General features: G+C 46.2%; 1 protein-coding gene across 1 annotated transcript in view; it reads left to right on the forward strand.

The window, feature by feature from the left end:
- The window catches only part of B3GNTL1 (UDP-GlcNAc:betaGal beta-1,3-N-acetylglucosaminyltransferase like 1), a 1,877,148-nt gene that overhangs the window by 123,653 nt on the left and 1,740,895 nt on the right, over positions 1–12,600 (forward strand). The window contains exon 4 of the mRNA XM_069200350.1: positions 642–706. Within this exon, the coding sequence (XP_069056451.1) occupies positions 642–706 (65 nt within the window). The remainder of the gene's footprint in view (positions 1–641; positions 707–12,600) is intronic.

Here is a 12,600-nt window from a genome sequence, read left to right on the forward strand (position 1 = left end):
TTCAGCGTGCACAGAACTGTGCACTGTCAGAGCAATATAAAGGACTGGTGGGATGCAACAGGCAGCGTGTAAAACGAGTGGAGTAAAGGGGTGACAAGATCACGTTTTGACACTCAATTTAAGAGGTGTGCTGCAGCATTTTGATGGCCTACAGACAAGTTAAGGGTGTGTTAGTCCTAAGTGTAAGAAGTTTCCAGTTTAATCTGTAGACATTTAACTTAGTTAGTACTGTAGTGGTGTAGCTCAAAGGGGTAGGGCCATCCTGCAAAAGATGGTGTTGAGACCCGGAAAATCCTGTGTCTTGATGATATTCGTAGGCCTTAGGCTAACTTTGAGAGGGGGGTCTGTGCCGCAGAGTCCTGTGTTATACACCTGGATGGCTCTAACTCTGTACCCCCTTTTACTAATTGTCATCCTCAGAAAGCTTAGACTAGGCAAACCACAATCATTGCTCACATTCTAAACTTTCTGTTTGACTGCACCAAACATACAGTATGACACAGGATGTTAATGTGCAATGTGCGCTTTGCTGCGGCTATTTTCCAAATCTCGGGTCAATCACCAGGACTTCAGCCACATATGCAGTCATTTAAGTTTAAAAATACATAATTTGGAACTTTCTCCATCTTTTTTTCCAACAGTTGGCTTTGGAAAAAACCAAGCAGTTAAACAGAGCAGTGGACGGTACCTGTGTTTTCTGGACTCCGTAAGTAATATTAATGCATGACATATTGGTAGTGAAATCCCTTTATATATGACTATATGTTGCATGTTAAAGGTGGTGGCCGTTTGGTTTATTGTGTAAAGTGGTATTGGTCAAGTGAGCTTTCCACTTTGCCAGAGTAATACAGGTCTCATTTACTTCCTTAAACATGTTGCTAAAGTTATTCATTATCAAGCTACGTAGTATTATTTTTTAGGTTGAGATTATTAGACAGCGTGTGTGCTATCAGTTGCAAGATATGTTGTTGGTTTACCAAGAACATTTAGGGTCTAGGAGCATGCCCATTGTTGAGCACGCCCATTGCTTACCATTGGTATTCCTGTCACTCTCATTTGCCTGCTTCTTATTCATGTACCAGCTTGTCAACATTTTCTGTTTTGATTGGTTGGCTGCTATGTTTCCACTGCTTGATTTTCAACTGCTATGTTTTTTTTTGGGGGGGCGGGGGGTTAAGAACGCCAAATGATTTAATATTTTTCCAGTCGTCTCCCATGTGTCTTTCTCTCCCCGTGCACTGTGTGTTGCTCTCTGTTACCTTGTGCTTCTACCTGCCTCTTCCATGTTACATTTGCCCTTGTCTATTTCCCCCATTGAGTTCTCACCTGCGTGCTTCTCCCCATCCCGCTTCACATTGATGTTGCTTGTTGCTTCTCCTCTCCTCCTCCACCCCCCATGTTGCTTTCCTCACCTATCTCATCTGGTGCTTTCTCTCCCTACACCCGCCTCCATGGTCCTGCCCTTTTCCCCAACCTCCTTGTTGGTTTCACCCAGCCCTCCATGTTGGCCCCTTACCTACACTTAAAAAAAAAAAAGATTTTGCGCTACCAGCTTCTTTTTTTAGTTTACTGAGCAACTCTCAAATTGGTAAATAAAAAAAATCACTTGCGTCTTTTTGTAGCTGTGTTAGAGCCTACGGCATCATAGCCCCTTTCTTTTCACTTTCCTTTCTTTAGCTATGCAGCACAGCCTTGGGGATGTTGTACAACAAATCTAAAAACTATTGGCAAAGCCAATAGATACCTAATGGGAGTCGGACATGCCCTTAAAAGAGCAAGAATTTGGTACCTTCCTGGTAGTGTAAATCAAAGCCAGCATTTGCAAACAAGAAAGCAGTGGTGTGCCATCTCCCAGATTTGGGCTGCTTCGGCCGGTGTAGGAGATGAGCAGACGGGCAGGGGAATTAGGTTATTTGAGGTTGAGGACTCTGTTTTTCATAATGCTATTTTACCATGAAAAACTTAAGATCACAAATAATTGTTTCATTGTGTTCGGATGAGCCATCAGATATATTGAGAGTGCATTTCAGATTTTTTCACATTTTCTTGTGGAGAATGGATTGTGGTCATCTAAAAGCAATAAGTGATATGATGGTTGGAGGACGTAGTTTCAAGATGTGTGTAGACAAAACTCCTTCCAGGCAGACGCTCTGGGTGAATTTTGTATAAAGAGAACCATAAGTCAGGTACCAACAAAGCCCCTAGCATGCAGATGATAGACCCTTCTATTCCTTCAAGGCAGAAGCTCTGGACAAATATTTTATAAAGAGAGCCGTGAGCCAACGGACCAAAAAAAGCTCCCAGCAATAAGGCCGTAGACCGATCCGTTGTTCCTAGGCGGCAGCTCTGATCGAATCCTCTATAGAGACCTGTAAATCTTCACAGAATCTCCTCAGCGATAATAGAGATTTGCAGATGGTTGCATGTGGCCTGCTTCGGTTATAGTTACTGGATCTATGTTTGAGAGACCTGTTATATTAACAGTACTCATTACATACATGCCCTTATTACAGCGGCCCTGCGTCTGAGCGGATATTTATCGATGTTGATGAAATTTGAGACCACTATGTCATAATTATTTTGCTGTCATAAATAGCATCCAGTTATGTCTCTGTCCCTCATTATGTGGAACAAGTGGGTTAAGTGTTTACCGTACCAAAATCCAAGTGTCCTAGTAGTTATCTGGTATTGTTCCCCCCATACATTTCTTCAGGGTTCCCCTGCCAAAATTCTTCAAGGGAAAACTGCAAGAGTGCGATGTTAGCCGCCAAACTCATAAATTCGGTATGTGAGGTAACATTAGCGCACATAATGGAATTATGCAGGCCGCTCACAATCCGGGCAGAAGCAGAAGGAAATCAAAGTTTACGTGCCCGAAGTAAATATGTAATCCTTTCAAAGGTACCAACATATTTTCAACAAACAGCCAAATAATGATGTTGTAAGTACAGAAGCATTTCATATCATGTTATCTTACCTGCTTATCAGTTCAGCCGCTAGAGTGAGGCGAGCACTGAATCTTGAAATTCCTTTAATGGTCCTGAAGACCTCCTGAAATTCGCCAGTATCCCATCTCTTAATGCACGAGTGCGCGTGCTGATTCGGTGCACATAAAGTTCACCCTACAGACTGCCATTTGAAACAGTGCCCTGTAATAAAGTAAGCACCTAAGGGTCTGCCTAATGATGCTTCTTCCCTGGAGGGCCGTGGCATGAGCTCCAAGCAGCGCACCAACTGTTGTGCTACTCTCATGAGACCACCACTGAATGGTTCTGATTAGGCCTTACACACCTGGCCTGGATTATGTAAGGCTCTAGTGTGTCAGGACGTGCTCAAGGATCAATATGTGCTCTGCCAAGGGGCGTGCATCTGTTCTCCCTCCACGCTGCTCATCTCAGCGCAGAGCCATGTTCTGGTGAGACATGTTCTGATTCCCTTCCCAACTTTCATGACCACCTCTGGCATATTCCTGTCTTATCTGTCCACTCTTTCTGTTTTTGAAAGATAGGAATCCCAAGTGGAAGGGGATTCATTGCCTCAGAAAAAGCCCCTTCACATAAAGAGGACAAATGTTATTTTGACCAACTGATCTGTGCAGTGAACTTTCTCAACTACTTTTTGTGTCTGGGAATGCTTACAGAATAGAAGGATTTTCAGCACCCCTGATAGGTTATGGGAGCACAAAAGCTAATCTTGAAACATCTTTTGCCAATAGGAACTCACTCAGCTCACTTCTATTTCCTGACTACTTGCTCCGGGAGTCTGGGCACAGAAGAAATCCTTCCATGTATCCTTGCAACTCTGGCTCACTTGTTGTACTCCACCACGTGGATGATGGACATTCTGATAAAAGGACTGCAGCAAACCTCATTACTTAATAAATACCTTGAATAGATAGTTTACCTTTTCTATAAAAAAAAGTGTATACTGATTGTGATACCAAGAAAACCTTAACTCACCATTGATGCCCAACTCTTTGGGTTTTGTCAAAGCTAAGGCCTACCTCAGTAGTAAATCTATATTAAATGGATAAATGCCCTAGTTTTTCCTGCCAGTATCAAACTTACGAAACAAAAAATACACCATACTTCTGCTGTGAGCTTTTTACTCCTGAACCATATCAGTAGAGAATTGAATTAGAGAGAAAATTGTGATATAGAGGTTTGGACTCATTTTGTTGTCGTGTGATACCCAGTTTGCGCTAAATTCTGGAGTCATGAGCCCTCCTATTCTTAGATGAGTTTGGCCTTTATTAGAGGTTGGCCAGAGTGGCGAGAAGCGTTAAAGTGTGGGGCATGAGAGGAATGTGATAAGGGGAAACCGGAGAGAGATGGGTTGCAAGGAAATTAAAGAAGAGGTAATGGAGGGATGGACAGCAGAGTAGAGGAAAGAGAAGGAATGAAGACTAAAGGGAAAGAAAGAAAGAGATGGAGCTAAAATTAAAGTGGGGCACAGCAATTTGATGAAAGGGAGGAATGGAGAAAAGCCGGTCGGTGACAGTAGAAGGAAGTGAGGGTTAGTTTAGAACGGGATGCCACCCCGCTAAAGGTTCACATCAACAATAATAACATACTTAAAAACTATCAGTTGGTGTTCAGACCATGCTTCACGATCAGCTACATTACTTACAAGGTCCTCTACACCAATACCCCTTTCTACCTTGCTGACAACCTAACACTATCCAGAGGTCAGTCGGGCGAGGTGCTATGACATTGCTAGGTTAGAGACTAAACTTTGGATAGAAAAGAAAACAAGCCTTCTCAGCATAAGCCCACTCGGGTCTGAAACAACCCTCTGGCATCAGAGCGGCACCAACCCTCCTACAATTCAAAAAGAAACTCTAAACTCACATTTTCAAGGAACATTACCTCATGCTGAATTCCCCCCCTCTCCCCCACACACACACACACTCCCACCCCCCAATGTATCCCCACGGATGCATGCCCCCGGTACAGTGCCCCGTTTTTAGTCAGCTAGAAATATCAAAATATTCATTCATACATCCACACAGTCATAAGGAGGGGGAACAATAAAATAGGAAGAGTGGAAGCAGAGAGATGGGAAGAACAAAGGTGAAAGGGTGAAAGAGAAAAATACTTGAGGGGACAAAAAAGAAAGGTAGAGAGATGTGAGGGTGGATGAGAAAGGGGAGAGGGGAGGAGAAAGATTAGTAGAGAAGAAAGGATAAGATAGCATTGATGATGGGAAGTGAATCAACATGGGAAAGGAGGGAGGAGTGTTGTGGAAGCAGTAGAAGGTGGCTGCTTCTCAGTACAATCTGTAGACGGATGGCGGAGGAACCTAAAAGACTTGAGGACTACACGAGCTTGGGTAACTCCATGATAAATAATAAAGCCCTCAGTATTGGAGGTGGTGGTACGATTGGGCATGTAGTCGGCAGACTAGCTGAAGAGGCAAAGCAAAACAATTCTAAATTTAGAACTGTTCCTACATCTTTTCATGCACACCAGCTGATTTTCGAAAATGCACTAACCCCAAGTGACTTAAACAGACATTCAGAGTTTCATGTTACTATTGGTGGGGTCGATTAGGTGGACTTGGCCTCCGTGTGGTTCAGCCATGATCGAGGCTGTTTGGCACAAGAGAAGATAGTCACTGCCTGTGCAAAACCTTTCATTGTCACTGCAGACAACAGAAACTATTCCTAGAACTTTAGTATTCATTGGAAGAAGTGCATTCCATTTGAAGTAATTCTGAAATCCTTCTTCAGTGGTTAAGTGTATATAACTAAAGAAACAAAAGGTACACCTAGAATTTTTAAAATGTTCTGTAAATGTGATGGAGTTTGAAATTGGAGGCAAAAAATTTAATCAGTATACTTAGATTGATTTGTGGGACCAGTGCAAATGCATCAAACAGAATATAGTATGAATGATGAGTGGCCTCAATTGAATTTAGAAAAGCTCCAAATGTCCTATTAAATGAAAATGTTTATTTTTGTAATACTATGTTTGCAAATTAAAAAAAATGTTTCATCCTTTATTGTATATGTTTAATGAAGACGTGTCTCTGTATGTGTGGATTATTTTACAGTTCCAATCATCCAAAACAGGAACGCCTAGGCCGGAGCCCCGGCTTCCAGTAATGACTCAGTGGGGGTCCCCGAATTTCAGTAATGATTCAGTGGGGATCCTCCGGTTCCAGTAATGATTAAGTGTGTGTGTGTTTTTTTTTTGGGGGGGGAGGGGTAACAGAAGTCAAAAGGTTAAGAACCACTGGCCTGTGTGATGCAAAGCTGTCGCCAACTGTTTCGGAGGAGCTGCTGAATGGCTGTTGGTATCGCGGGTCCAGTGGTGACGAATAATGTCAGTTATAGTGGAAGTTTGACCAGTTACACAAGCATGGAGAAGGGAGCAATGAAAGACATTCAAGGAGTGGCAGACAGGTGTTTCTTGGGGAATGGCAGCTCATCTCGCTGCAACAATACACTTTGCGTTTATTCCTGTGACCTTATGCCATACAGGAATACCTATCCGTTGTGCTACCGGGTTACGATGCAGTTTATGGAATCTGAGCATAGAGTGAGGAAATAAACTGGGGAAAACTGCATCGATGGAGATTAAAAGAGGAAGAACCGCAGTGACGGGGGATGGCAAGGAGAATAAAATGCAAGGTGATTTAAGATCCATGTTAAATAAGGGTGAGTGCAACAGAGGGGGAGACGAGAAGAAAGCAGAAAAGCAAAAGATGCAGCAAGTGGACTCTTTATTTTCGTATATCACAACAATGCTGTTAAAACGTATAATGCAAACTTACGTTCTATCCCTACGCAAGACATCCTTAAAAAAGATGAGTAACAAGGAATGAATGTTCCTCTCTGACAGTTCTTATTCCATCAGTGTGAAGACCTTTCTTCGTTTTAGAATCTCTGTCGCAAAAGAAAAAGATATGATGTGGCGTCTCGGTAGAAACATCCTGACGCCGGCAGCAGGGGGCAGTCACCTCAAGTGAGGAATCGAATTGATATGGAAATGAAGGAGGGATCACCCACCAGCTGCCCACTTGTCTATACCCTCGTAGGAAATGCAAGACACTTTTTGCAGCTCTTCTTTTCTTCGAGTGTGGGAAATCAAAGCTAAAAAACACTGTGTATTTCAGAGCATGGTGTTACATGTCACACGCGCACTTTAGAAACAACACTTTAAAGATAGGCCCATGGCATGTTTACAAACTCCCCCGGTAGTTTCGACAAAGAAGACCAACAGTGAGCGGCCTGGCTACCGGGCATGTGATCGTTACTTGGATGTCCGTTCGTAAGAACGGGGTCAACATTAATAAACATCACACGTTTCGTCACTAAAAACCTCCTTTGCCTTTACTGGACTAATTTAAGAATGATGCACATATGTATGTTTGTAGCTTTCTTTTTATTCCACTCTAGTGAAATTTAGACATTGAGGTACAAATGTCAAATGTTGGCAACAATAAAATAATACAGAAAATACATGAAGAACAAATAATTTAGCTGCTATAAAATACTGACATATCATTAGAAATCAGATAAGCAAAAACAGCTCAGCATATATGTTAACAACAACAAAGATGTTTTCACATCAAGTACGGCAAACGAAATACAATAGGAGGGCGAGGCAGAAAGACAATGGTGGTGTGGCCTTGACCTCTCTCATAACCCAAGCTCTCGGCCAGGAGCAGCCCCCAGACTTTCCTCTTTAAAGGAAAAGGTGCTGTTGTGGCTGCAACCCCCAGAGGACACTCAAATTGGCCTCTTTCAAGCGGTGGGCCAAATCCCCGCCTCTGGCCTTCGCGCGCTTCCTTGGAAATTGGCGCCCAATGCTTGGTGGACTTCCTGGTGCTTACCTCCAGGGCACCCCGGCAGCAATCAGTCCGGCTAACACTCCGGTCTCCAGGCGCCCCGCTGCGTGGGCAGACCATCATTCTCGTGAGGCCTTCGCCTTTTAGTGGCACTACAGCTCCTCTAAGCGTTACACAGATTGTGACCCAGCAAGCACACGTGTTTACTCTCTGCAGCAGTAATGGAGCTGAACCCTTTCCCTTCGGGGTGCTTGCAATCCCTCATGCCTGAGTTGTTTTTTTTTCCTTATACTTCAGTTCAAACGTGTCTACCTCTTGACGTGTCGTACTCCATTACAACCTGAGCATTTTTCTCTCGCAAGTATGGAGCTACATATTATTGGAGCCGGGGCATCAATGCTTCCATTTTCTTACGATAATGGCATTACTCCTAGTCCTACTCCCTCGCCTTCCTTTTAACCAATGAGGCCTCCTGCCTCCCCCCTAGACCCTCCCTTCCCCTTTCAAAAACCCCCCCCACCCTTATCCCCTCCTGTACAAAAACCAAGCCCAAGCCGCAACTCGGACAGTCCGTACCGGGAGGGTGGGAGGGAACGGAAAAGGAAGGCGAGGGAGTAGGACTAGGAGTAATGCCATTATCGTAAGAAAATGGAAGCATTACCTCCCGTCCCTCCCTCGCCTTCCTTTTAACCAATGAGACATAGCAAGAAAAACACACAGGAGACGGACATCGAGTTGCAAGACCCTTAGTTAATATCCTGCACCAAGAACATCCCAAACATTCTCTCATAGAGGATAAGACCCGGTGACCAAACACCGACTCCAAACCACCCAAGTCCGACAGCCTATAATGACGCACAAACGCCGAAGGAGAAGCCCAAGTGGCGGCCCTGCAAATCTCCACCACTGAAGTCCCCTGAAGCTCTGTCACCGTCGCCGCCATGCCTCTGGAAGACCTCCCCTGAATCCCTAGAGGAGGAACCACCTCTTTCAAGGAATAGGCCAACAGAATCAAAGATCGAACCTACCGACTCAAGGAAGCCGTGGAAGGTTTCTCACCTTAGCGCGCCGGACCAAAAGTAACAAACAGTGAATCCCCTGTACGAAAAGGAGCCACCACCCGCAGATACTCCAACAAAACCCTATGTACATCCAACAAATGCAAACGGACCTCCTCCCCTGATGAGGGATCCGGACAAAATGAAGGAAGGATGACCGCCTGCCTGGAATGGAACGAAGAATTGACTTTTGGAATAAAGGAAGGCACCGGAACCAGAACCACCCTATCGGGAAAAATCTTACAAAAAAGGAAAGGAACATGCCAATGCCCCCAATTCCCCCAACCGACGAGCCGAAGTAATGGCGACCAAAAAGAACGTCTTCAAAGATAGACGTCTCAAATCATAGTCCCCCAATGGGTCAAAAGGGGCCCCCGTCAACACATCCAAAACCAAGGACAGATCCCATGAGGGAAAAGAACGTACCGGGCGAGGAAATAAATTAATAAGCCCCTGAAAAAATCCAGGCATCAATCGCCCTTCAACTTGAAGATTACGCCATGGTCCCTAAATGCCTGAATAGCCGCCCACTGTACCCGAAGAGAAGCCACTGACAACCCTAAACGAGCACCGTCCTGCAGGAACTGCATCACCTCAAAGAGAGAAGCGCAGGAAGGATCCAACTCACGACTTAAGCACCAAGACGAAAACACCTTCCACTGTCTACCATAAGAAAGCAAAGTTGAACGTCTCCATGAAGCCAGCAAGGTAGAACTCAAAGCCACTGGCACCTAACAGAAACGCCCTGAATAGTTGAAACGGAGGGAACGCATATAAAAGGCCCTGCGGCCAAGGACATGACATCCCGTCCACCTCCCATGCTTGGAGACACCGAAACCGGGAGCAGAAGCACTCCACTATCGCATTCTCTACTGACGCAAACACATCCAGCACTGGAAGACCCCAAAGCCGAACCAGATGCCGAAACAGAGACCTCCGGAGAGAGAAAAGTTGAGAGGAAGGAATCACTCTGCTCAGTAGATCCGCCCGAACACTTACCACTCTCGCCGAATGACATAAGCCTCGGCCACTAAGTCGTCTGTGCGAACCAGAACCGCCAACCCCCTCAGGGAATCCTGGAATTGGACCAGAGCCAGGAATATAGCCCGCAATTCTCGCCAATTAGATGACCGACTCGCCTCCCGAGGGGACCAAAACCCCCGAGTCTGAGCTGACCCCATCCATGCCCCCCAACCGTAGAGGCTGGCATCCGTCGTCACCACCACGGGTCTCAGAGGTGACAAAGACACCCCTACCCTCAGGTGGTCTGCATCCAACCACCATCGCAACTCTCTGTGAATCAATCCGGACCCTGGAACCCCGTCCTTCAGAGAACCGGACCCTGGATCCCACCTACTCAAGAACCACGTCATCAAGAACAGGGGATGGAAACGTGCCCAAGAACCCAAAATATCACTGACGCCAAATGTGCAGTCGCAACCATAGAAGAGCTCGGGGAGCAGACAGTAACCATACCTTCTTTACCAAAGCCTGGAGAGCATCCAACCTCTTTTCGGACACAGTCACCAACCCTGGAATAGGCTGAAACCGAGCCCCTAGAAAAACCAGATCCTGGGACGGCACAAAGTCTGATTACACCCAATTGATCAAAAACCCGTGTTATTGCAGGACCCCCAGAACTTGGGCCACCAGCCTCTGCAAAAGGTCTCGTGAATGGGCATGAATCAAAATGTCGACTAGAGAAGGGTGCAGAAACACCCCTTCTGAATGAAGCAAAGCCACTAGAGGAGCCAGCATATTCGTGAAAATTCGGGGAGAAGATTACAGACCGAAAGGCAGAACGCAAAACTGGAATTGATCCTGCCCCACAGCAAACCTCAGGAACTTTTGAGAGGACCATGCCCCCGGTACGTGTGGGTAAGCATCCGGCAGATCCAGTGACACCAGAAAATCCCCTTGCCTGACCAATGGAAAAATAGTCCGAATGGACAGCATGCGGAAATGCACTGTCCTGATCCAGGTATTCACCTCCTTCAGATTGAGCACCGGTTGAAACTCCCCCTGAAACTTTCCGCACAAGAAACAAGACCGCATAAGTGCCCTGACCTCGGTCGTCTAGCGGAACATGGGAAATGGCCCCCATGACCAGTAAGTCCCGCACTCCGTCCAATAATGCTCCACTCCAAGACCCCTCTGAAGGCAGAGGTGTGGGATGCACCCCGGAATCTGGAGGAACCGCCACAAAATCTATGACATAACCATTGGTCACCATGTCTAGTACCCAATGCTCGGTTACACTGTCCTCCCAAGCTGAAAGAAAGTGACACAGTCATCCCCCAACCGGCCCTCTGCCAGGCCCACAGCGAATGCCAGGACCCCTTCTTGAAACCACCCCGGGTCTCAGGAGTAGACTTCTTAGGTGAAAAACACGGATGAAAACGCCGTCTCCTACACGAAAAGGATTTAGCAACCCTAGTAGGAGAAGATCTGGAATGCTTCATCCACCCTTTACCCGAAGAAGAAACCCCTTTATAAGGTAAGGCATGCTTCCGCTCCTTAAACGCCTTGGAAAGTATGGATGGTAATAGTTCTCCAAACAAGTTACAACCCTCAAACGGCAGTCTCAACAAGGCCGCCGTTTCCCCTGGATCAGCCTTCCATGAACGCAACCAGAGGGACCTACGAGCCCCAATCAAAGACCCAGATGCCAGAGCCGAAGTACGGACTATATCTGAAGACACATCCGCCAATAATCTGGCCAGCTGTTCCATACCAGCCAGGAGCTCCGAACACTCCGCCCCTTCCTGTACAGCCACCGCCAGTTTATCAAAGCCTTGAACCAATGATTGTGACGCATAAGCAGAATAAATCCCTGCCTTCAGCGCCAGATTCTCCGCCGCAAAAGCCCTCTTAAGACCTGAATCCACTTTACGGTCTGTGGCATACGTAGGCACACAATCCTCCGGATTGACTGCCGTTTTGCCAATTAGAGTAGCCAGAATAGAGTCCAGGCGTATTGAAGGAGGAAAAACCCCCTCACCCTCAAGTAAGTAAAGTTTCTGAAGGAATCGTGGAACCTGAGCCTTCTCCACATCCTTCCACTCACGAAACACCATATCCTTCACAGGTCCCTGGAAAGGTATGGCAAGCATAAAAGGCGTCTGATATTTGAGGAAATAAATGAGACTCTGAGTTTGTAGGTTGAAACACAGGGAAACCTAAACTGTCCCGAACATGTGTCATCACTTCCCACATTACCTCTTCTGGAAACCTATTTCCCCCCAGATGACGTTGATGGGGCCTCATCCTCACTCTCCGATGAGGATTTCCTTGCCGCTACCGATGAGTGCGCACGCTTAGACTGATCAGTCCTGGCCACGCCAGCTTGCAGTGCCCTGGTGACAGCCATCTCACCCATATCCTGCACTTCCTCACTAAACATGAGGGGAGTACCCCTGCCAGGTACCTGTGGGTTCTCAGGAAGAGTAATGCTACCCTCCCCTCCCACCTCCGAGGAGGAAGAAGAGACAACCACGTCTCTTTGCTGGAGCTTTAGGCATGGTAACCAAAATAACACTGCCTTTCATTCCAAAACACTACCCTACCTATAGGACCCTGGTCCTCCCTAACAGGGCTCCACCAAACCCTAAAAAGGTCACAATCCTTGTAAAAATCCAAAAAACCACGGGCAGAACGCCCGTCCTACCTGACCAGCATCCAAAAATTGAAGTTCCTCGGTCCTCGCGGCTCCGCGGCGCGGAAACCCGGAAACTAACGCCCCAGCCAC

The sequence above is a fragment of the Pleurodeles waltl genome, chromosome 7, assembly GCF_031143425.1.
Source record: "Pleurodeles waltl isolate 20211129_DDA chromosome 7, aPleWal1.hap1.20221129, whole genome shotgun sequence".
Taxonomy (NCBI): domain Eukaryota; kingdom Metazoa; phylum Chordata; class Amphibia; order Caudata; family Salamandridae; genus Pleurodeles; species Pleurodeles waltl.